Source organism: Dysidea avara, chromosome 1 (genome assembly GCF_963678975.1).
Source record: "Dysidea avara chromosome 1, odDysAvar1.4, whole genome shotgun sequence".
Taxonomy (NCBI): Eukaryota; Metazoa; Porifera; class Demospongiae; order Dictyoceratida; family Dysideidae; genus Dysidea; species Dysidea avara.
In genome coordinates this window covers 50,917,970-50,943,675 of record NC_089272.1, presented here as the reverse complement: position 1 = coordinate 50,943,675, position 25,706 = coordinate 50,917,970, and the positions used below count along the sequence as shown (strand labels likewise).

General features: G+C 36.7%; 2 protein-coding genes across 14 annotated transcripts in view; one reads left to right on the top strand and one right to left on the bottom strand.

Moving 5' to 3' along the window:
* Nucleotides 1-5,879, top strand: part of LOC136268200 (uncharacterized) — a 356,730-nt gene extending 350,851 nt beyond the window's left edge. For all 11 annotated transcript variants that reach the window (XR_010706912.1, XR_010706928.1, XR_010706915.1 and 8 more), the window contains one exon: nt 4,872-5,879. The gene's annotated coding sequence lies outside the window, so the exon portion shown is untranslated. The remainder of the gene's footprint in view (nt 1-4,871) is intronic.
* A 6,775-nt stretch (nt 5,880-12,654) lies between these two features.
* On the bottom strand, nt 12,655-20,100 carry LOC136250897 (tripartite motif-containing protein 2-like). Of its 3 annotated transcripts, XM_066043254.1 has the most exons (3): nt 16,422-20,100; nt 16,329-16,358; nt 12,655-13,446 (listed from the first exon to the last, which is right to left on the bottom strand). In XM_066043254.1, exon 3 carries the CDS (start codon nt 13,413-13,415, stop codon nt 12,660-12,662), a length of 756 nt encoding a protein of 251 aa, XP_065899326.1. In that variant the 5' UTR covers nt 13,416-13,446; nt 16,329-16,358; nt 16,422-20,100; the 3' UTR covers nt 12,655-12,659. The 3 variants fall into 3 exon arrangements, with proteins under 3 accessions (XP_065899326.1, XP_065899318.1, XP_065899314.1); XM_066043246.1 differs by having other exon boundaries at nt 16,329-20,100; XM_066043242.1 differs by lacking the exons at nt 16,329-16,358; nt 16,422-20,100 and adding an exon at nt 13,504-13,990.
* Between the last annotated feature and the right edge of the window lie 5,606 nt (nt 20,101-25,706).

The following is a 25,706-nucleotide window of genomic DNA, read 5'->3' as shown; positions in this document are numbered from 1 at the left end:
AAACTTGGCCTCTGGATTCCAATCGTCTTCTTACTCCATTTTATACCCGTATATTAAGACCACCGTCCACCCCCACCCTCCCACCCTATTACTACCCCCACCCTCCCACCCTATTACTACCATCTGTGATATTATTACCCGCTCGAAAAAAGCTGCTCAAAACAGGGCAAATTTTGGGTATCAGAAATGTATACACCCACTCAGTGATAGCTAGTGAACAGATGAACAATTGGTGCAAATTTTGTTTGCACAGCTGTAGGCACTGGGAAGTTATTACACAATGATTCCTTAAAATCGCCGTATCTCCTAACAAAGCTTTGTGCGTCGAAGCCTTGTTTTGTCAAATTCAGTCACATTTAGCTAACAAAATGTATGCTTTTCAAAGCATAATATAAAATTAATTAGACAAACCTGTTGGATGGTAAAGTGCACTAAACAAAATAAGGTAGTATTGTTATAATTTGCAAAAACTATCAGTCAATGACATTAGAATTGTGACTGAGTAGTGACTGCTCTATTATAGAGTATCTCGATCTTTAGCACAAAATTCAAACTAATGTTTGTCTCATTTTCTTTATTATAACTGTTGTCTTCTATTTGCCTATTGGCGCTTTGTACTTATGAATACAGTGTGAATGTATGATACCTGTTTCTGGTGCCAATATAGTCCTGCATGTCCAAGGGGGGGCAAGAAAATGGCCAGGGAGGGTAAAGCCCCCCCTTGGCCCCCCTCAGATCCACCTATGCATGCAATGTTAATATGAAACCACTTTGATTATAAATGTAACTTTGCATGGCAAGATCAAATTGAAGTGTGTATCTTATTTGCCATAAAGTGTAGTGTATGTGTGGTGCATTGGTTTATACACCTTATATAGACTACATTGGCTTATTGGCTTATTCCAGCTTTACCAGCTTTATTTGGCTTATTGGCTTATACACCACATTGGCTTATACCTGTTTTTACAAAATTCACAAAGTTTTACAAAGTTATTGTGGTAAGCAGTGAGCAGTTAACAGTCCACAACCTCCACAATAAATGGTACTGCTAACAAAATACCTGAATGCAGTAATCAGCAGCTAAGTTAACAGAATTTTATTGAAATTACAATCAAAAGGCTTGTTGTACAATATAAGGAGGCCAGAACATTATATCTAGACTAGTACTGTTAAGTGTACAACCAATGTAGCTCCAATGTAAGCAACCATGATAGTGTGTTTATAATCCAAGTTTCAATCCACTAGGAATATTGCAAAAGAAATTTAAAGCATTACTTTGCCCTTGCTCATGCTATAATTTAGTACTTGGCAACAGATCTCCTTTATTTTCGATATAACACTAACGACAATGCTGTAAAATACTCTTATGTAAAGGACTCTTAGTGTACACGTGTATGCATATCATACACACCAAGTTGAATGCATGATTATAATACAGTACAGCAGTACTGTATATTAGGGATCACAGAGGTGTGGCCAAAAATATCACTCAAAAACCAGCTTTACATACCTTACTGGCACCTTGGCAGTATTGGTTAGGTATAATCAAGCCCAAAAGTGCCTTCGGTATGACCCTAAATGCTTCCAATAAATTGCTATGAAATTTTACATTATTTTTATTTACTGGAATTTTCTACTGACTGACTGACTAATGCCTTCAGACTAGCATAACTTGATAATGGCTAAAACTATACAGGCTTGACTTTTTCACTGTTTGACATTGCTTCGGCCCGACAGGTGTCTTTTGGCATAGGCAAACACGTACATTATAATGCACACATATTTGTCCTCTCGTTGACAGTCCAAGGTGTCTATTGGCAGTAGTGCATGATGGCTTCCCTACTGTATAAATGAGAATCATCTGTATTTTCCGTTGCAACTGGATTGATTGCAGAGGCACCTCTACTGTTCTTCGTTTTTAACTCTGTGTTAATGTTTGACACTCACCTGTACATCTACCTGCCAGCCTATCTAGATGTTCTGATCCTAAGGTTGCTGTTCCCATATAATCTGATGATTAAAGGAGATTTGGTAGGTGTATAGGGCCTCAACCGCTGCATGGGAAAACCTGTTAACTTTGGAAGGGTTTGAGGGGCAAACATGCTAGCTTAGTTTTTTTGCTTGGGTGAGAGCAAAGGAATTGGTGGTGAGGGAAGTTCCCCACCACCAATTCCTAATACTAGATTCCCAAAAGAAAGAAAGAATGACCTATTCAATGTGGCAGTTATCCTAGTTGAAGCCCCATACTGTCACTCTCTCTACTAGAAGGAGTTGAGATGTTGCAATAAGCAACTATACAGTGTGCGTAGCAAAAAACTATTGCAGCGCTGTATGGTGCACTGCCAGTGCAAATTGCAGCGGTGATGGCTTGCCAGTATTTGCCAATAATGGCAGCGATATTGGTACCATGATGAATGGCAAAGTGGTGGATCAGTGGCTGTGGTGATTCTGTGGTGTGCAAGTTGATCTATTAGTTGAGCACACCACTGGGTAATGAGGTGCTTGCACATTTCAGGGAGAGAATTAGAGGTGGATCAGTGGCTGTGGCAATTTTGTGGTGTGCAAGTTGATCCATTAGGTGAGCACACCACTGGGTAATGAGGTGCTTGCACATTTCAGGGAGAGAATTAGAACACATGCACACATTGGTAACAGTGATATTCTTGGTTGAGTGGTGGTTCTGTGGCATGCGAGATAATCCACTAGGCGAGCACTCATTTGGGCAATTAGCTGTGAGGGGAGAATTTACACACATACATACATGGCCATAATCTTGACTGAGTTGGTGCTGGTTGTAAGATACTACAGTGAGTAAACTAAGGAGAGGAAGCACATAATTATACATATGCAGTAATAAATGTTTGTATGTTTGGGGAGGGGAGGGAGGGGTTAACTTCTTTTGATAATAACTTGTGGCACCTGGTTGTGCATATTGCTGTGCATGCATTACTTTTATTGATGCACCTCCTGTACGCCTTGCATCACCACCAGGTTTGATACAAGTTGTGCTGCATGCTAGCTTGAGTGTAACATTAACTACTGTATGTTTAACTCCTTAAACATCACTTAATGTTTGACACTCACCTGTACATCTACCCAGTCCTTTAATGTTCTGATCCTGAGGTTGCTGTCCCCTTATAATCTGATGATTAAAGGGGGTTTGATTGGTGTACAGATCCTCGACTGCTGCATGGGAAAACCTGTTAACTTTGGAAAGTTTTGAGGGGAAAACATGCTAGCTTAGTGTTTTTGCTTGAGTGAGAGCAAAGGAATTGGGGGTGAAAGAAGCTTCCCACCACTGATTCCTGATACTAGATGCCATAGAAAGGTTACTGCTTTCCACCCAAGCATTAGATCTTGTCCTTATAACAATGAAGCTGGGCCTGTACACCACCATGTGCTTCTGTTGCCATGATTTGTGTGGTGTGTGCATTTAATCAAGTATGGAAACGTGCAAGTGAAAATATGCATAAAACAGTTATGTGTTTTTGATTGCTGATTTTAGTGAAGATAGATGAAGTTTGTTCTGATAGCTTTCAGTGGTCTTGCCATTGGTAGCTTGCAATTGAAGTTAGGTATTTTGAAAAGCGAGCGAGCTCCTGTAGGGGAGTTTTAATGTAGGCATTACTCTTTTATCTTACCAGCATTTGAATGGATGTGTCCAGTATATTTGCTTGCTTGATAGCAGTAGCTGTCCCAATTTGGAAACTGTGGGTGTTGTATTTAGCATAGACAAAACCAAGTCTAGGGAGTAAAGTGTTCAGAATGTTGCTGAAACACTGGCGGGTGAGGGTGCGTCCATCCTTGAAGATGAAGCATGGGCTGTTAGGATGATCAGGTCTTATTTCTAAGTATGGTAGTATGGCTTTAATGGGGCTTGGGGCTTTTGATGGTAACATGTGACACCTGCATTGCTACGCATGCGTTACTGTTATTGATGCACCTCCCATATTCCTAATGTTGCCCTGCATCATCGCAGGTTTGATCTGAGTTGTACTGCATGCTTGCTTGAGTGTAACATTAACTATGTTTAACTACTTAAACATCATTAACAGGCTGAACATAACTGAAAGCAAAGCTTAATTGCCACATCACTTTTGAGTCAGTAATTTGATAATTGGAGTACGCATTCAGAGTCTTCAGGCAGAGGCAGCGGAGAAACCACTTATTTTTAGGGAGGGGGGGGGGGGGGGTCTAGCTTGGTGATGCCATGGCCTAGTTGTAAGTCAAAGACAAAAAAAAGGTCATTACCTACTGGTAATAGTTGCTCTACCAACTAGACTATATTTCCTTATTTATAATTACATACGTAGCTTGCTGCACTACTCCTCAAAGAATACTCTGACTGCTCTATTAGAGTATCTCGATCTTGACTGCTCTATTATCTATTAGAGTATCTCGAATGATGCTATTAAGCTAGGCTCTTGTTTTGTTTGTTTGTTTTTATCTGTTTTATCAGTTAGGCACTGGAGGGCTAACACTCTTCATCACAGCCACAGATAATTTTAGAGGGGCTAAGCCTCCCCCATAATTTTTTTCACAGGGGTTGCAGCCCCCCCTTCCCCTTCTCCACCGCCTCTGCGTTCAGACAAAAACATTAAGTCTGGAACCATTCTTTCTTTTACTGCAGTATGTGTGCGTTCGCCAGTCATAATTATGTTACCAAAAAATGGGTAGCTAAACAAACCATGTATAAGGAAAAATTAGGAATTTTAAGTTTGGCCAGGGATATAATTGACAACATGTAAGAAAGTCACACTAATAACATAACAAAATCTTAAAACTGTAAAATGTATATATATCCATCGTCCATACACACATCAGTATCACTAGGTGTGACATTCAGTAGTAACTTTGTTGTTTTGGCGCAGGAAACCAGAGCTACTTATGATAGGAGTATTTGCAAGTGTTTTATCATTATCAATTGGAATCGCCCGAAGGAGACTCACACATATCTGTCATTCTTTTCATCATGACCGACTGCAGGGAATGTGGGATAGGAGAGCAAACACACTCAATCTTATAGGAAATGTAAAAACTTTCCGAATAGCAGAAATTGAGTACCGTTCATATCTCATTAAAGACCCAAACCAGTGTCATGATTGCACGAACTGGAAATGGATCCACAAAGAAGCTAATAATCCCCTTAAAAACATAAAGCTGTTATACTTTGGTACAAACCCTACCACTTACAGCATATATGGACCACTACAGTTTAGGACAAATTATGATGTTGCCATCAAACTGTATCTAGAAGCAAGAAATAGACATTGCAAGACAAAAGTAGAGTACAAGAGTGTTGCATTCCGTGTTGGTTACACACAGATTTTTAGAAGAGAAATCAATAAGGTAGTCTTAATCTGCTGTGAAGAAGATGACAACCTTGATGAATTTCCTAAGCTGGGTCCAGAGCACCGCTCAAAATATTTCACACCAAACAGTGATGGCAGTGCTTGGCTAGAACTAGAACGGTATGGAGCTGGCCGCCATGATGAAATCAGTTTGGGATTTTATCTCCCAGATGGCTGTCTCACATTTCACCTGCCAAGAGATGGTCTCATTTCTGAAGTAAATCACAATCCATACACATGCCATGAACCATTCAAAACACCTTACTTTAAAGGTCATTGTTCTTCTACAACAAAGAAGACAAAATATTAAACATTTTATATAGGGACAAAAGAAAAGTGCATATATTGAAACTTAATACTGTAGTTATTTCCCCTTCATTAGTGATTAGTTGTAGTAAGGTAGTTATTTATCATTTTAGTTTAATTGCTTTTGTTGTAGTTATTTTCCTTAGTTTTATGGCTATTTGCTAATTTGTGTATCATCTTCTTTGTTTTTGTACTGCTGTATCATTTATTCATTGAAAAATCTATAATCAATGTATTCAGAGCTCTTGGTATAATTACTGGAAGCAGTAAAGGGGTATAAGAGCTTGCAAACATATGTCATTTAAGCTTAACACATACGTATATACAAAGTGTATGCACAATTTTCGAAGATGAAAATTTTGTGGACAGCAAAGCAACCATGAAATCCACGAAAATTATGTCACTCAAAAAAATTGTGTGTATATGGTACATCATTGTGTGTTCACATGTTACATCATAACACAGTTAGTGTGTACTGTAGTTCTTCAGAACCAGACAAACTCATACTACAAGATGTTTAATCAATGTGTGTGGTGCAGTGTCATTAGAAGGCCACCAAATAATAAAAAATATAAGCACAACATGAACTAGTAATGTATCATGTGCACTAAACTCATGAAGTAGCAAAAAGTTTTTTCAGAGCAGCGATTTTATAGTACTAGGAACAACTGAAAATAATGTGTGGGAGAAGAGCATGCCATGTCACCCTAAGGAAAAGCCACCAGGAAACTGAATCTAGAGTCAATGCTGCCAGTCAAAGTAAACAAAAGCAATCAAATTAAAATGTACAGCATTGACCAAAAAAGATAATATATACAAGCATATACAACAAACCAAATAAATAGGAACTATCATTGACAGGACATGCGTACATATTACCATATTTATCCATATTAGAGCTGGGTTCAAATAAATGCCAGATCTTAAATGAAGGCCAGGGAGTGCTGCCTTAAGGTGGTACAAGATTACAATAGCTTAATTTATAGAACAAGGCTTACTACAACTAATGAAACCCCTAACTTTTTAAAAGTATGTCAACAGCAGAGCTCTGCTCCAAGGAGCAACAGGATATTTCAGCTGGTTCATGAGTGGATTGTTGTATAGAAGTATGTAGCTACACCCTATACAAAAAAAATACGCCACAATACATATGGATCAGCTAAAGCACATAAAAATATTATGTGTAGGGCACTTCCTGATAGTTAACTAAGTCATTTCTGGTGAATTCCGTCTAATGGACTTTACATGTAACACAGAACCCATAGTAATGCTACAGTTAAGGGTAAGTGAAACTTGATCCCACAACACAATCACTCAGTATAAATAGAACAGCAGATTGCAGCATCCTCAAGTTTGTGCTACCTGCTACAATTTAAGAGGCTGAAAATGGCAAAGAGTTTCATGTTGATGGTGTTGATTGGAATGACAAATTGTGTAATCTATCAAACCAAAGCTGCTCCAGTAGCAACTAGTCCAGGTGTGTGTGTGTGTGTTTATGTGCGTGTTGATTGTGTGCTTGCATGCATATGTAAATGTGTGAGCATGTGTGTGTAGCGTCTGTTTATGTGTGTGTTTGTGTCCCCATGCATGTCTGTCTGTGCGCTCGTAACCAAAGTGCTACCCCAAATGTACATACACACAACATGTCTTACTCATTCTTCAGATGTGGTCAGCACAACTACACTATTACTACATGGTCCCACTGACTCACCAGTGGATTTTAACACAAGTAAGTACATGACAGATATACATACATGCATAAGTTGAATGCACGCACACCAGCAAAGACAAAACACACATGTTAGCATATACAGTATTATTTTGTACAGTAAGTGAAATTCTAAGTGTACCCTATGTACTGTATGTACACATACTACAAAATTACTGCACATTCTGTCACTCTTTCTTTACAGATCCAGATTATGACTATAATTTACCATCCAAAAAGACAATAGGTTAGTAGTACCTTTAGTTACTTATACGCATGTATGCAAGTGCAACAGTATACATAGCTAGCTAGTGCATTACACTAGCTGCTTTTAACTAAAATACAACATGGCCACAAGTAAATTTATAGTACTTACATACATAGCTCTCCTATCACAAAAAGCTTCAGCAAATAAGACATTCAAAACTACGTATTCTAGAGAAAATTGGGGACACTAGTATGACATGGAGACAACTCTCACCTGTATAGCAAATCACCTGTACTAATCCATGATCCATCAGCTGCAGTCTCCCTTGCTTTATTAAAAATAAACTTAATGCCGGTGCTACCAAGGTGCAAATGGAAACTTCATAGCTATCTGTCCACAAAAGGCACAATGTGCAGGCTTTAATTTCTAATTGCTATGTCATGCACATAATATTACTATAGTACTGTTCATTCTGTTTACCATACTTACATGTAGAATCTCCAAGCAAATCCATGTTGAGGTTTGGCTAGACCATGTGAACTGGATCACCTCATTATCAACAAGTCACAATGTATCAACACAAACTTTAACATAAACACTGTATGAATATATATGTATGGAAATAGGAACAAAAGTGCATTACACTTGTCTTATAGTGCAACCGGGCATAAACCTCCAAACTTATTTTACTTCCTCGCCCACGCATTTTTTTTCTATATGCCACTAGATACATTCTATAATGTTTTTATCCTTTCATGTGTTGCTTTGCTCATTAGTATTTCATAATTTTTTGTTTTTTTGTGGTTATACATGTTTGCAGTGTCTCAGAGCGTACTTTTATAAATTGTGGTTTTCAATAAATTTCACAGAAAAATCCATAATCTGACTTTACGATGTCATAAAACAAAAACTAAAAAGAAATTTACAAAACCCCAGCTACAAATTTTAGGCATGTCTATCTCCTTTCAGAAAATAATAAGTATATGTAAAAAAAATTTGAAGTATGTGAAACTAGATATATTTTTTCGAAACCCTATGAAAATCACAAAAATCATCATAACTTACTTTTAAAACATTTTTTTACAAATCTGGTACTACAAATTGTCGGGCTTGATGAGACCTTTCATCTACTAGAAAATTATTGAAAAACTCAAAAGTATATAAAACTAGATACGAAAAAACCAAAAACCATAAATATGCCATTTTTGAGATAATTGTGGTTGTTGCCATGGTAACCTGTTTACAGATATGTACAGATACATGAGTATAATCATGTGCAAAAAACAGAATTAGGATGTGTGGTGTATGTCTTAAGTTATAACCAGAAACATGAAATTTAACTTTTTGGAAGTACATGCCCGGTTGCACTATATTAATTTAAAGTCCTATGTACTATATATAATCATGCATTATCGCTTATCTTCTCAGTGGGAATAAACTATGTATGTATTCAAAAATTTATGCATTTATATACCGTATTATTTGGACAATTTATAAACAAAGATTTCAAAGAGTTGTCATTTCAAACGATATAACATTTTGCCTAAAATATACTTCTATCAATTCAGAGACTGAATTTATGTAACAAAAAAGCCTTACTGCATCAACACAAAAACTTAGATTTACAGTGAAAGTTTATTTATGGGGCCACCTACACAGGACTTAAATTATTATGGCCTACTGATTCAACCATATGACTGGCCTTATGAGGACAATAGCAGTGTGACTAGACTGTATGTATTTGATGCAGTGTTGTGTGATATAAAATTCGTATTTGTATATCACCAAGAGCACATAATATTTACATGGTACTCTTGATGTCACCTATCATGATTATTACCACATATCAATGCTATCATAAATTTTCCAACTATACTGGGATGTATATACCTTCTCAACAATTAACCTATTCAGCTAAGATGGTACCGACAGCCAAAATTTTGGTGCCTGGCTCATGTACTATATATATATGTGACCGCATTTGCAAAAAGGGGTCTTTCACGCACATCCAATTTTGTAATTTTGGCAATTCACAACTTAATTATTAGAAAAATTGTTTTGCCTTGAAATGTAGTGAGCACCAACATAGGTTAATGGATGGTGAACATTTCAGGCTTGTATCTTCTTGTTCACTATATGGTGTTCCAAGTGGATGTGTCACATATAGTCACATAATGTAGGTAGCCCATTTACATAAGAAATGTAGTCAACATAATAGATTTGTCACACAAAGTTTGATCAATTTTTTGAACTTTGTATTATTTTTGTAACTTTTGTCTGAAATTTTCAATCAGTGTATAATTATATACAGATGGCTATTATTATATAACTCTTAAGGTAGATCTACTTGATCGTAGACTCTGCCGTGATTGTGCATAGTTACATGTATACCATTTGTCCATTTCTGAGGAATCAATTTAAGTTTGTTGTAATACACTGTGCTTTTCTAATATTTTTAGTACCAAACTTTGATATGCATAAGTTGGCTCCTCTGCTGCAAATCAACAAAATTAAGAGCGTTTAAAGATCCACTACAACTTATACACATCACTATAATGCAGCTAGCTTCATACATATGTTGTACTGGTCATTATTGAATGAATTTCTGGCTTGCCTCCAGTTATGCCATCAATGTAACTATAGCTAGACACAGTGTATTATATATTATGAACATACTGATTTTTAGTTGACAACTTTTTCTAGCTGAGTTAGTCCTTTTTAGAGATAAAATTGTATTGGTGATCTTCAGAACCAATAAAAATACTTTTTAAATATGCCATTTTGTTCATATCATTCTTATTATTTTTTTCACTGATCTACAGGAAATAAATCTGTTCACATTTTGGAGATAAATACTACATAGTCCTTCTCCCCATGTCATTCTTCATGTCCATGATCTATTATTATTATTAAATGAATATAAAATTATATTGCAATGATAACACAATGCATCCACTTTGAAGAAAATTTGGTTGTAGGTTCACTTTGCAATTGAATAGTAATCATAGTGGCAATAAACTCCACAAAATGCATATTATTATGGTGCTAATGCAGTGTTAGTATAAGTAATAGGACGGATAGCTGTGGTATTCAGGATTAATAGTGCAAGCATTGTAAACAGGAAGGAGTAAAATAGTGTGAGGCGAAGCCGAGTACTATTTCCTTCCTGTTTACAACACAAAAGTTATTAATCCTGAATACCACAGCCATCCATCCTATTGCAAATTAATCCGACAACCATAGCAACTGTTACTAGACAACAGAAATTCAAACAATAATCACTGCAAAAGACCAATCACACTTAGCAACCATTGCTATGGTCTCAAAATGACATTAATTTTACCTTAGCAACAATTACTTAGCAACCATTACTAAGCAATCATATTGTTGCTATGCCATGGGGTATCTATCACTATGGTAACGCTAGTTGTCAAGTCGGACATTTACTTCTAAGAGAAACAGACCACACTATTTTAGCCAATCAAATTAGTATTACAGGTTTTTGTCAAGGGACCTTAACAAACAAGTGTAACACTAATTCTATTGGCTAATCGCTTGATGTATTTCAAAATAATACGTCAAGGTGCCATTGAGAGTATTATATTGTAACACATTCACTTGCTGGATTGCCCAAGTTAACATGTTCCATGGAAACCCTAATTTTAAGTTCATTCAAGAATAACAATGTTGCTTCCTAGAATGTCTTCCACATCATTGATCACAGCATACTATACACTGCTGATAGATCAAAACTGTAAAGTGCAAAGTAGTTCAAATACAGAGACTATGCACCAGCTATAGTATTTGGTAACTTTGACTTGATTAAATATGCTCTTGATATAATTATTTGAAAAAAACAGCTGATTACTGATGATGGACATAATGTGTAATAGGCAACTTTATTTTGTAATCTGTTATCATGTAATGCACACTTTCTCATGCATACTGTATATATTTATCCACAAATGGTTTCATAAAAAGTACACAAACTACTGAAACTAGTGATAAATAATTTTAAAATACAAAAATAGAGATCATGATCAATGACAAAATGTATGCTGTATTATTGGTAAACCCACTACTATATATTCTAGCAAGCAATAGCAATTACAGGATTATTGTGTAGCAGAAACCTCACAATAATATTTTGAGCATTTCTACTTATCTAGTATAATTATGTATCACCATCTGACAGGATATGTATAGGCCCGATTCAGACATGCTCAATTTTTTTCCCAAAATGAATCCAACTTAGGCCATAACAAGCATAATGGGAACACTGAAGAGTACAATAGGTGAAAATTTTGGGAAACCCCTGAAGCAACATTTCAGTTACGTAGCTTGGAACAATAAAATGGTAGAGAGTATCAATCTAAGGAGCTATGTACAGTGCTCTATTGCAGTTTGCACTGACTGCTCTGTTAAGGAGTATCAATCCATTTTCATGGAATTAGGCTCCATAGTTTGAAATATTCACCAACAGTAATATGCCAGCATTATGCTGGTATAGCACTACAGCCCATTATGCTTTTTATCATGCTGGCATATTTGACAAAGGCCTAGGTATGTACTGTATCCATTGAGTCTGAATAGAGATCTGTGCAGGGCTGAGGGAAGCACCCCCAGGCAGCCCAGGCAAGAATATTTTACTGTAACAGTAAGTTAGTCATGAAAATTTACCATTACCAAGTTTTAGTCAAACCAGATTTTGATAGCTTTGCCTGACCGATAGTTTGATGCTTCCCCCAGCCCTGCTGTGTGTGACAATTTCAAGTGGTAGGCTTTGACATGCTCCATTATAGCCTTAATTAACATGCTGTATGACTTTAATTTATTCAGTGATCTACATTTTTGTGTTAAAATTTGGGTAAGGTATATATCTAATCTGTTTATCATAGTGAGTCCATCAGGTAACATCAGCAAATAGTACAACTGAGTTGTGTGATCTTATTTTATAGTATATATACATGTTGGAAGACAATATAATTACACATAGGAGCATAGAGGATATACTATTATATACTAAAAGCTTGTAGTCTGTTGTTGTTGTTGTAGCCCTCCACAACATAAATACTTCCAGTAGAGTTCACAGCCATGCCACGAATTTTATTAAATTCATGTGGTTGTGATCCTTTCTTACCAAACTGATGAATCGGTGGGTCGTGTCAAATACTCTAATTTTATTATCCTCACCACCACAGCTCACAATCATGAAACCATCAGGGCTAACAGCAATAGCCCATGGACTGTCGCATGCTATCCTAGTAATAAAACTGCCAGTATGACTGAAGAGACTAATATGATTACCATCATAGTCACTAACTATCACTCTGTTGGTATCAATTGCTATTCTAACAGGCTTTTGAAATTGACCAGCATCGGATCCTTCACTACGAAAAGTAAATGCAGGTATATCATCTTGCTGGAATACCTGGATCCTGTGATTCCCTTGATCAACAACATACAACATTCCATTATCACAAAAGACCAGTCCTCTAGGGTACTTAAGCTCCCCTAGATCACTTCCATAACCAGAAGAAATCACTGATAAGAGTTTTCCATGTAGATAGTACTTCTTGATTTGATGGCTATTTTGGTCACAAACAGCTATGTTGCCATTCTTGCTGAAAGCTACACCAACCGGCAACACCAATCTATTTCCATCACTCCCTCGTCCAATCACACTCAACAGGTGCAAGTTAGAGTCCAAAACTATCACACAGTTATTTCCACCATCAGATATTGCTATTTCTCCATTTGGTCCTATGGTAACATCATGAAGATTACCAAACTCTTTTCCCCTATATTGCGTGAACAATTGATCACAGTCATTTTCTGTCATTTTGCTGTAATCTCTTAGTACCACTGGTAATCTACATAAACATGATTTTTGACAATGAATAAATATCCACTAGATTTAGAATCCTTACATTATGCGCCCAATTAATGCAAGATACTCAGCTGTAAATTGACAGTTTAACCCACAATCAAAAGAAATGGGATGCAAAGGAGGACGAAGGTAAGCCCATATCATCCTATACCGCATTCATTGTACAGTGGAACCCCTCTTATCTGGGCAATCTGGTACATACTACCATCCATACTTCAGAAATGTCCACAAACATACTAATATGCTAAAGTGACTAACTTAATTACAAGTAATGTTGTTATTGCTATCAGTCATGTTAGTGGGCAGAGGGGGAAGTCACTACAGAGCAATCATGGTCACTCCTCCAGGCTGTAAAAATGCATTATCACTTAGCCGGCAACCAAGTGGTAGTTATCATTAGTAGAATAAACAAGCCAGCAAACAGGTAAACAACAACCTTTGTGCTCTCTCCTTGTGCTTTCATCTTCATTATGTACAAGCCACGTGACTAATTTGGGCTGTCCGAACAATGGAGGTTCCCAGATAATAGAGGTTCAGATAAGGGAGGTATCACTGTACATAGCTATTGAAAGGGTACATCTCGGGCTGAAGTGATATCAAATACTGTAGCTAATATGCCAAGCCTGTAGTGTTATCCACAATTGAGTTACGATCCTCTGAAGAGATCAGAATGTAAGTAAGTCAGTCTGCAGAAATAAATTCTGTAGATACTTATATCAGAATCATTTTAGGATGCTCTAAAGTCATGTTTATACTTAGTTATGTCTAACCAATACAACCTATTCAAAGTAAGGCTGATAAAATTGTCTAAAGTGGAAGTTTAATCTTTATCATAGCCCATCATCATACAGTACAGTAGTACTGTGTATTAAGGTAAAATCAAGTATCTTCAGAGTGGCCAAAAACATTTTTTTGATAAGTTGAAAGTTGCTACAGTATATAAATTTCCACTAATGATCAACTGTCTGCCTGATATCTTCAGACAAGCATAACCCAATAACAGCTAAGGCTCTAGGGTTGATTTTTCAATGTTGGATGTTGCTTCAACCCAACAATTAGCAAGTGCCTTTTGGCATACTGCAGTATGTACAATGTATGTGTCCTACCCCTAAAACGTATATACAATTAAAAGTGTATGCACAATTAAATGCACATAATATTTTTAAAAGTTTGGCTAGTTGTTAATATAAGTCATGGAGGTTGAGATTTAAGTCTATATGTAAAGTTTTGACAACAAATTGACTAGTCATCAAGTGAGTATAAAATATGGAAAAATGTTAAACACCATATTCATATAAGGGATACACACATTCGCACCACAAATGGCCCATATCCTTGTCAGTATCAAAAGTGATAGCCTTCCATTGACCCTGCCTACAGAGTACATGGAGTACAGGTATATTTTTATCATCATGGCAAGTGGTACTCTCACTCCAAAGAGTATCATACAGCATAATAGTACTGTATAATAGGGATCACGGACTACATTGCACCATTTTTGAATAGTGATTGATCTCGTGATTGTCCACCAGTATGTTTACATGATGTCACTTCATCACAATCCATTTTCCTCCAGACAAACCAGTATAGTATATGTAGTGCATTCAAAAACTTCTTGTAGCCGTTGTGTAGCTACATAAGGCTTTTATTAATTATAGCTGTGCAGTGAATTTACTGTGTAGCTATTACTATAGCTAACTAAAAAATAATAAATATGATGTTAATTAATCATAGGATATTTTAATGGGACCATGCCTGTAGGCTCCCTGTAAAATTTGAAAAATCAGTTGCAAGTCATTGCTAGTTTTACTTACTTTAGCATCAGTTTTAAGACATTTACAAGCTTTTAAACTGCAACTTCTGGGGGTAAGTTACACACTAGACTCTGAACTTTTAATTTATGCTACAGCCATACAGAAAGTTTCATGTTGTGTCCCCTGTATGTCAGATCTACAATTATTTACCTCTATTATAGTATAGAAAGTCTGAAGAACAACAAGGCACATAGGCTAGTTGATTTGAGCATAATTTATATAGCTACCAGTGAAATTGTACATCTGAGTATCTAATTTTTCAAAAATTTCCTGGGGGGATGCCCCAAACCCACTAGAATGCTTGTACTTCACACTTTGCAGAGCGTGCTTCACAGCCGGGCTAAATGTAACCTGGAAATTGTAATGGAAGACCACACCATCTGTGCATAATATGAATCTAACATTGTACAGTATATAGGCCTAATTAAGTGCTTCACAGGATAGTAATGCCTGAATGTACTGCCAGAATTAGTTTAAAGGACATCATTGTGCTTAACAGGCAAACTTAAGGTTAGCATTAAGGTTAGTGTTGGGCTCATTCTTCTTCACCTGGTCTTCTTATTATACACAGATTGCTTATTACATCACATTTATAAGATAGAAAAGTAAGGGAGCTGGGTAGCTTACAGTGGTGGCACAGCTGCTACCCATTCACACCTGTGTTCAATACCCAGAAGTTTTGCATTTTTTTCACTTAGCCTTTTTTAATATTACATACGGACTCGGATGAATAGCCCCTTCCTAGTTAAGAAGTGAATTGAGAGTCAGATTGAGATAATGACAGAATATAGTTTACATGACGTTGAGTACTGCACATAAGTAAACAGCTGAGGTATGTAAACACAAAGAGATTTCACTATTAAATTATTCAAAACAGTACAAAACAAAGAGCATAAATACGAGACTTCAGTTCTCTGTGACATGATATGATGGGACACCAAAGCAGATGAGGCTACTCATGAAGGAGACAATCACACTACTGATCATAGTTACAATACAACAGGTTCTGGTAGTGAACACATCAACTTATTACATTACACCAAGACCTTACAGTGATGAGAATGACACAGAAGAAGTGTTCCTACAATGGTCAACCATTCAACATAACATCTCAAGGTATTTCACATCTCACACAGATATATACCTCTTGTCTAGTGAGTACAATTTTGATCAGCACTTTACAATAGAAAATGTTAATAATGTTTCAATGATTGGAATGTCTGCAGTAATCTTTAAATGTACAAATGATGCAGCAATATTTATCAACAGCTCAACAGCTGTCAGAATACAAAGTTTAAAGTTCGTAAACTGTGGAGTAAATATGGCATATGCTGTACATGTCCTTTCACACACTGTAACAGCAACAATCAGTTTACTCAATGTACAGTCAATAGCATTATCCAACATAATATTTGAGAACAGTCTTGGTCATGGTATAGTTGGTATAAATGTACTGGGATTATCAGCACTTGTAAACATCACAGTGTATCACAATAACAACTTGTCAGGTAACTCCCGCAGACCAATGGGTGGAATTATCCTTGTGTATGTGGATACAATAGATGGTGTCCATCACAACCAAACACAATCAGAGAACAATGTTCTCATTCAGAACTGTACAATATGTTGTATGAGTGAGCAGTCTGGTAATGATGATCAGAAAAGGTTTACAGCAGATGAGTGGATAGCTCATGAGTTAATATTTGGTTTATTCTTTCATCAGCAAAGATACTCCACTAATGTTGAAATAGTAAACATTGTTATAACAAAGGTTGTTTCCAAAAAACAGTCAACTTGTTTATATTTCTTTAAAGTCAAATACCTTAATTTCTATTTGCAATAGCAAGTTTACCAACATTGAAAGTCAAAGGACTCCGATCCTTTTAGTTCATGCCATGTCACAACCTAGTAGCCACTACTCACAGATGTCAACAACTGCTATTATTCAAATAAACAATTGCATTTTTCAAAATAATAATGCATTGTTTACAAATTTTCTGAACTAAGCAGTAGTAATACATCATTGAAAGTGAGGTTTGAAATAATCTCCACAGTGGTTATTGAAAATGATGCAACCAATAGATGGGAAGCATCACATAATGAGACATTTACTTCAATACTTTTTGAAAACTGCTTGTTTAAGTCAAACACTGATCTTATGTTTTATTTCAAAAATATTCAAGATGTTACATTAACCAATAATATATTTTACAACAATACAGTTCAGTCATCAGAAGGGAGATTATTAAAGTGTGATAAAGCAATGATAGCTTTCAAACAATATAATGAGTTTTCCTACAACACAGCTGATGTGATCATCTACTTGCAATGGAATTACATACTGTTAACAGAGGGAGCCACTCTTAATATTTCACACAATAGAGTAATATCAAATGAAAAAGGATTTCGATCAATCATTATGCTATCCATTACATATTCAAATAGCATTGGTCTGTGTATATTTCAATTCTTATCAGTCAAAAGTAATCTAGACAAAGAGTTGGCATACAAACAAAGTATAAATTTCAGTGTGATATTTAGCAGAAATCGTAACTACACTGCCATACTTTATGGTACAGTACTGAATAGTTGCTTATGGATACTAAATAGTGCATTCAATATTTCCACACCAGGGGACGTGTACAAAAGAGTAATCCATTACGATACAACTGAAAATGTTATTGCAAGACAACGAGCTACTCTTTGCTATTGTGATAAAGTCACCAAAGAAATAGATTGTTTTAAAGATAACTTCACGACCACACCGATATATCCCGGTCAAACAATTCCTATTAATTTGATACCAATCCTCAAATATCATCCAACAGTTATTTATCCACAACAGGATTTGCAGTTACCATACAAACTCAGCTTATGTCAGTTAATATCACTGAAGTCATTTGAGTCAATACAATTTATTCCAAACAACTGTACATCTTTGTTGTATACTGCATTTACCACTTCTTTGGAGCCATGCAGTATTGTATTCAGTGCTGTAGGCTTTACTATAGGGATTTCTACTTTTTATCAGTACTACATAAGTTTCAAAATGTGTCCAACAGGTTTTGAGCTTCAGAATGGGATATGTGATTGTAACAAATATTTAAAAGCAGCAATGCCAACTCTGCATTGTGAAATAGATATGCAGACTTTCAATGTTCCAAGAAAACGTTGGATAGGATACAACGTAAAACAAAATACCATATTGTTCACAGACCATTGCATTTTTTGCCCTGACAAACCTAGTAATATGAGGTTAGATAACCCCAATACTCAGTGCATCGGACACAGGACAGGATTACAATGTGGACAATGTCCTCCTGGACTTAGTGCTGTGTTTGGTTCCTTCAAGTGTAAGAAGTGTTCAAATGACATGTTGTGGCTACTACCAGTTTTCTTTATAGCCAGAATATTGTTAGTGTTTTGTCTGTTTACTCTGAACTTGACAGTAGTGGATGGTAAAATCAATGGCTTCATCTTATATGCTAATTTAACAGTTGTGATCGGGTATTATGCTTACCCGTCTAGAAATAACATTTTATTTGTCATACTATCATTATACAATTTAGATCTTGGAATTGAGACATGTTTCTATCATGGCATGACAGAATATGACAAAACATGGCTACAGTTTGTTTTCCCATTGTATCTTCTTTGTATTGTTGGTGTACTAGCAATAACAAGTCGATATTCCAGATATGTTGAGAGACTTACTAGAAAGAGAGCAATTCCAGTAATTGCCACCATCTTCCTGTTATCATACAGTAAGATATTACTGGTAACAACTAAAGTTTTATTCTCTTTTACAACTGTACGAGAGATAGATGGAAATAAGACTGAGACAAAGTCATTGTGGATGTGGGATACTCATGTATCTGTATTTGGGATAAAGTTTATTTCAATTTTCATTGTAAACCTACTAGTATTTCTCTTCATACTGTTGCCTTTGAACTTTCTTCTAGTTTTTACCAAACTTTCTTACAAATGTAAATTTGTTTCCAAATATGTGAAGCCATATTTAGATGCTTATCAAGCTCCATTCAAAATAAACCACTACTACTACCTTGGGATAGAGCTCTTGATTTGTCCTATTTTGTTTGCAATAGGCAATGCGATATTATTAAGATACAAAACATTAGCAGCTTACACCATTATTTGCATAACATTTTTACTTTATTTCTGTACTTATAAACCATTCAGAAGCACTGCAACTACAATATTGTATATCAGTTACATAGTTAACCTAGAAAGTCAAGCTATGTTGGTATTGTATTTCTATGCAGAGAGTACCAGCACTGTATTTACCATTGCATACAAGATACTTATAATCATTGCCCTACTGGAATTCGGATGTACAATTTTTTACTGCTTGTACACTAACCATTTGTACAAGATTATGACAATTTCAACATTTAAAGCTAAAGTTTGTGGAGTAATAATGACTACACTTCAGAGAAGATTCACATCCAAGTTTAAAGACACAACACTGACGATGGAACCAGTTGCAAGTTATGAACAATTACAGGAAGAACTTCTGACTGCAGATCCAAACAAATAACTTGAGTACTGTAATATATGAACATATATACCTACATATTTAAAATGCACACACATGTATATACATAATCCAATTCAAGCTTTTAAACATTATTTTAACATGTGTATGGCACACTTTTCTGACGAAATTACATGCACAAAACCTTCTGTAATTAAACCAATTTAGCCGGCTGTTGGCACGCGCCTGGTTTACTGAAATTGGTTTGGCTATAACCGTGCATCTGTATGTAGGTACATATGCTGTCCAACACTCACATGTCTGAGCAAACAGGATTTGAGCTACAGAAAATAAACCTTCATTCAATGAAAAAAAGGCTGTTTACATACTGTATATTAATATCCAGTTTTTTTCGAAGGAGGTGTGGTTGGTAATTGAAACCAGGTTAAACAGTTCAGTAGGCTGGGGCTAGCCTATGTGTTGTAAAAGGCATATAATGATTGAAAAACAACGTAACAGGCCTTGTAAGCTACCAGGAATGGTATATTTTCTCTAGTTGAAAGGGGGCATGTACACGAACAAAAATTAAGAGTAGCCATGAGGCTTTGTGTAGAGAATTTGCATATAAAAACACGATATACAAACTATAAAACAGTTAAGAAGACACTTCTTTGTGTAATTTGTGGTTTACAGTGGTTTGCTCGAGTAATGTGTCCTTGACCTTAGCAATACATATCAACATAATTGATGAATCACAAATAGATAAAATATGTTTAATTTTAATGTACTGTAAGTATTGTTGCACAAACAGGGCGAGAAATCAATTAATAGCATGCTGTGTGTGTTAGTTTATAAAGTCAAGGAATAGAGCTTGGTACAAAAGAAAACAACACCTCTTTATCTTAAATGTATGAACAAATGTGCCACTGTAATGGACATTGTGTAGGTGGGGCTACACTGCACACTAATGTACATAATCGCTGCTTATGGTGGTGAACATACACATCTATCAATTATATTCCTCACAAGCATGCAATCATTTTCCCACTGCTGAACATATGTGAAGTACACTGGGCACAAAAAGCAAATCTAAAACTATACATATGTGTGTGTAGGTATGTACGTAAGTATGTATGTGTATGAATAAATAGTATTTACAGCATTTTACACTGAAAACAAAAACAGTACAAAATGCACATTTGCACTGTTATTCTTTTCTATACCATCTATATGTCCTTGATAAACACATACAATTACGTATGCACACATTACGTATATGCATGCACTGCCTGTACATGCCATGTAGAGACAACCGTTGTTGATACACACAGCAATTCTTAGTATAATCATGTAGTATTGGAAGACAAAAATGAAAACATGCTCCTTCATGTACATACACACACACACACACACGCACGCGCACGCACACAGTATAATCAACCAGTTTTAGACCAACACACCATTGATTATGCATATGTAAAGCAGTTACATAGTTTATGCTTTCTTGAAGGTACAACTTCAGCGCATACAACTCTGAAAATCAGGTCTGCTCACTGTACACTGTTTATATACATAAGACTGCATGTAGTGTTAGGCTAGTAACCTTTCGCAATGTGGTGTGTATGTATCCATGATAGAGTTTGGCGGTATTAAAAATTAGTAGTCAGTAACGATACTACAAAAATATCACAGTATACCGGTATATCATTCTAATCAAAGAAGTAAGTATGTTCAAGTTACAAGTAACAAGTCAATTACAATACTTGAAATAAAGGTAAAAATCATACAAGTTTCAAAAAGCTTGCATTTCTTGCAAGTCAGCTATAATAACAAAAGTTATAGCATGGTAAGTTGTAAAAGTTCTATTGAAGGCTTCTAGCTAAAAACACCAACATGCATATGATTACTTTATCAGGTTTCAGCAACGTGTGCTTTTTCAAAACTATGTTTCCTGATCCTCTCCGATGCAGAACTACTTGCACAAATACAAAGGTGTTTTGTGCAAGCTTTGACAGTGTAGGGAGAACTACTTGGTGAACCTTCCACCACTCAAGTGGATCTAGCTCCAAATCCAGTAATGGCAATTTTTCATACTCTTCTAATTCTTTCTTTTCTTTCTGTTCTGGTGTCAAAGGTTCACCAGACAGTACTTGAGTTCAGCTGCTTCCTTCAGCCAAGAAGACAGTTTACATTTCTTTGTAGGATTGGAGGAGTTAGATGCTGACGATGTGCCCTCAGAAGCTTTTGTGGCTATTTATGGTGTACTGCCAGTGCCACTGGCTAGTTGACTTGTCTCTTCTTCTATGATTTTGACACCTTCTTGCGTTAAGCGATCAATTATCAAAGTAGCACTCACACCACCTTCAATGTACATTGATTTAAATCTAGTGTCAAGGTAAGTGCACACATTTAACAACTCACTAATGTCCACATCATCATATTATTTGTTCTGCAGGCAGGGCCGCCCAGAGAAATTAAGGGGCCCAGGGAAAAGAGTTAAAGTGGGGCCCCAGGGGCAAGGAGGTTTCCATTCTGAATCACAACTTCATGCAAGCTGTAAGTTTAAGACAAAAAAGTCATTACATGCTGACAATGACAATAGCTACCCCTCACCAACCATATCTCTTTATTTATAAGCTTGCTACACTGCTCCTCTGAAGAATACTGTGACTGTTCTATTAGAGTATTTAGATCTGACTGCTCTATTAGAGTATATCGATCTTTTAAACAGGTATTCAAGTGGCCCTTCCTGGGGCCCGGGGCAAAATGTCCCAGTTGCCCCCCCCGGGGGTGTCCCTGTCTGCAGGTAATCCCAAATTTTACCTTTAATGCTTTTGGTTAGATTACAGTAGAATCAACATCAAACAACTTTAAAGCTTTTGTTTTGTGTAGAACTGGCTTAGTTAATTGCAGACATAGTGACCTTTATTTCACCCGAAAGCATATCGGTAAAATCCTCAAGTGGCCCAAGAGCTGCTTGCATAGATTCAAGGACATCCAAGTCTTGCCATGTTGGTATGAGGTGGACATTTGTATGATCAGTAGCTAATACTTGCCTTATACAGGCTTAAGCTTCCTGCTCAAGAATTCTCCCAGTCATGCTGAATTGAGATCCCCATCGAGTTGAGTTATGCAATCTGTAACTAAAGAGTGCTGAGGTAAGACAAGATTTGATTGTGCCTTAGTCAAATCAGGTTTTTTTTTCTTCCAGTTATGTGAGAATGTGGACACAAGCTTCCTACACAGTTCGACAGTATGCTGAATTCTTGAATCATCCTTAGTTGGATTAACCACTGCAAGGTGTAAGCAGTGACCAAAACAAGGTAAGCGCATCCACATAAGTCTACATGTAGCAGCACATGTGATGTTACTGCCATTATCTGTTGTTATGCAGGCCTGCTGATCCATCTTGAGCTTCCATTGGGTCAGTGTCTCAGTCATAACCTCACAAAGGTTGTCGCAGTGTGATCTTTTGGCACAAATAGCGTTTAGAAACATTTTGTTTGTAGAATCCAATTATCATCAATGAAGTGAATGGAGTAACTTACTGTAAGTAAGGTTCCATAGTAGAGCTTGAGCACATATCTGTGGTTGCTGCAAAATACTTGGCTTTATTAATATTACTGGCAACCTGCTCCCTGGTTTTCTCATACAGAGCAGGGACTGCTGTGCCAGACATGTACTTTGCAGAAGGTATATCATATCTGAGATCAAGAGTTGCTATGAAGCACCGAAATCCATTGTGAAACATTTCTTTTGAAATCAAGACACACGATAGTGTGTCGTGCGGCCCAAGAAGCCGGCGCGCCACACCGTGAGTATATTAACAGGAATAAAGAAAACGCAATTTTCACACCTATGTAGCTCTGTGATCCCTTATCCGATTGGAACCAAATTTGCTACAGACGTTCCGGCCAGTTATGGGAGTCTACATACCAAATTTGAAGAAAATTGGTATAGCCATTTCCGAGATACGAACGAACAAAATGTCGTTTTAATTTCTTCGTTTTTTTCTTCTTCATCTTCATTTCGCACACTTCGCAAAATCTGCCATAAAACACGAATGCGTACTCGGATAGGGCTGAAATTTGGCACACTTGAAGGGCTCATTAAGGCGGATCTCAGTACCAACTTTGGTAGGAATCCGATGAACATTCACGGAGTTATGACCGATTATGTGCGTAAAATAAAGTCGAAGGTCTGCCACGCCTACAGGGTCTTGGAGAAATGAGTTGAAAATTGATATGTACATGGAGTAACCATCGTAGGAGTGCCTTCTTGTGGTTTGAAAGAAATTGAGATAAAGACCATGGAGATATGACACAAAACCCAACCTGTGTCAAAATTACGCGATCGATTTTTCTGAATAAAAAACTATTAGTTTCCATATCTACCAGGCAAACCGCTTAGAGCAATGAGCTGAAAATCAGTATGTAGCTGGAATAATCATCATAGAAAGTCCTTGCAGTAGTACAGAAGAATCGGATTACAAACCACTGAGTTATGATTCGAAAGGCAACTACGTGTAGCAAATGCGAGATCGAGATACTCTAATAGAACAGTCACCCTAATAGAGCATTCAGCCACATTTATAACTTACTCCATTGTAGAATTATATTACATTGCAAGATATTATGTACGCAATTCAGCTACAAACAGTTAATCTGATAGATAATTCAGCTACATGTAAGTCAACCTGTAGAGAGTTCATCTAGAAACAAGTCACCCTGTATCAGCTAGAAGAAGTCACTTTGTAGAGAGTTCAGCTACAAAGAAACCATCATGTACAGAGTTCAGCTGCAAACAAATCACACTGTAGAGAGTTCAGTTACGAACAGATCGCCCTGTAGAGAGTTCAGCTACAAACAAATCACCCTGTAGAGAGTTCAGTTACAAAGAAACCACCATGTACAGAGTTCAGCTGCAAACAAATCACCCTGTAGAGAAGATCAGCTAGAAGAAATCACCTTGTAGAGAGTTCAGTTACAAAGAAATCACCTGTAGAGAGTTCAGCTAGAAACAAGTCACCCTGTAGAGAGATCAGCTAGAAACAAGTCACCCTGTAGAGAGTTCAGCTAAGAAGAAGTCACATTGTAGAGAGTAAAGCTACAAAGAAACTACCATGTAGAGAGTTCAGCTGCAAACAAATCACCCTGTAGAGAACTCAGCTACAAACAAATATGCCCTGTAAAAAGATCAGCTAGAAGAAGTTACCTTGTAGAGAGTTCAGCTACAAAGAAACCACCATGTAGAGAGTTCAGCTGCAAACAAATCACCTGTAGAGAGTTCGGCTAGAAACAAGTCACCCTGTAGAGAGATCAGCTAGAAACAAGTCACCCTGTAGAGAGATCAGCTAGAAACAAGTCATCCTGTAGAGAGTTCAGTCAGAAGAAGTCACATTGTAGAGAGTTCAGCTACAAAGACATTACCATGTAGAGAGTTCAGCTGCAAACAAATCACCCTGTAGAGAACTCAGCTACAAACAAATATGCCATGTAAAAAGATCAGCTAGAAGAAGTTACCTTGTAGAGAGTTCAGCTACAAAGAAACCACCCTGTAGAGAGTTCATCTGCAAACAAATCACCTGTAGAGAGTTCAGCTAGAAACAAGTCACCCTATAGAGAGATCAGCTAGAAGAAGTCACATTGTAGAGAGTTCAGCTACAAAGAAACTACCATGTAGAGAGTTCAGCTGCAAACAAATCACCCTGTAGTGAATTCAGCAACAAACAAATATGCCCTGTAAAAAGATCAGCTAGAAGAAGTTACCTTGTAGAGAGTTCAGCTACAAAGAAACCACCATGTAGAGAGTTCAGTTGCAAACAAATCACCCAGTAGAAAGTTCTCAGCTATGAACAGATCACTCTGTAGAGAGTTCAGTTAGAAACAAGTCATCCTGTAGAGAGATCAGCTAGAAGTATCACCTTGTAGAGAG

Coding starts and splice junctions, on each gene's coding strand:
- LOC136250897 (XM_066043242.1), bottom strand. CDS start 13,619: ATGCGGTATAGGATGATATGGGCTTACCTTCGTCCTCCTTTGCATCCC. Junction 13,447..13,503: donor GCATTAATTGGGCGCATAAT/GTAAGGATTCTA, acceptor ATGTTTATGTAG/ATTACCAGTGGTACTAAGAG.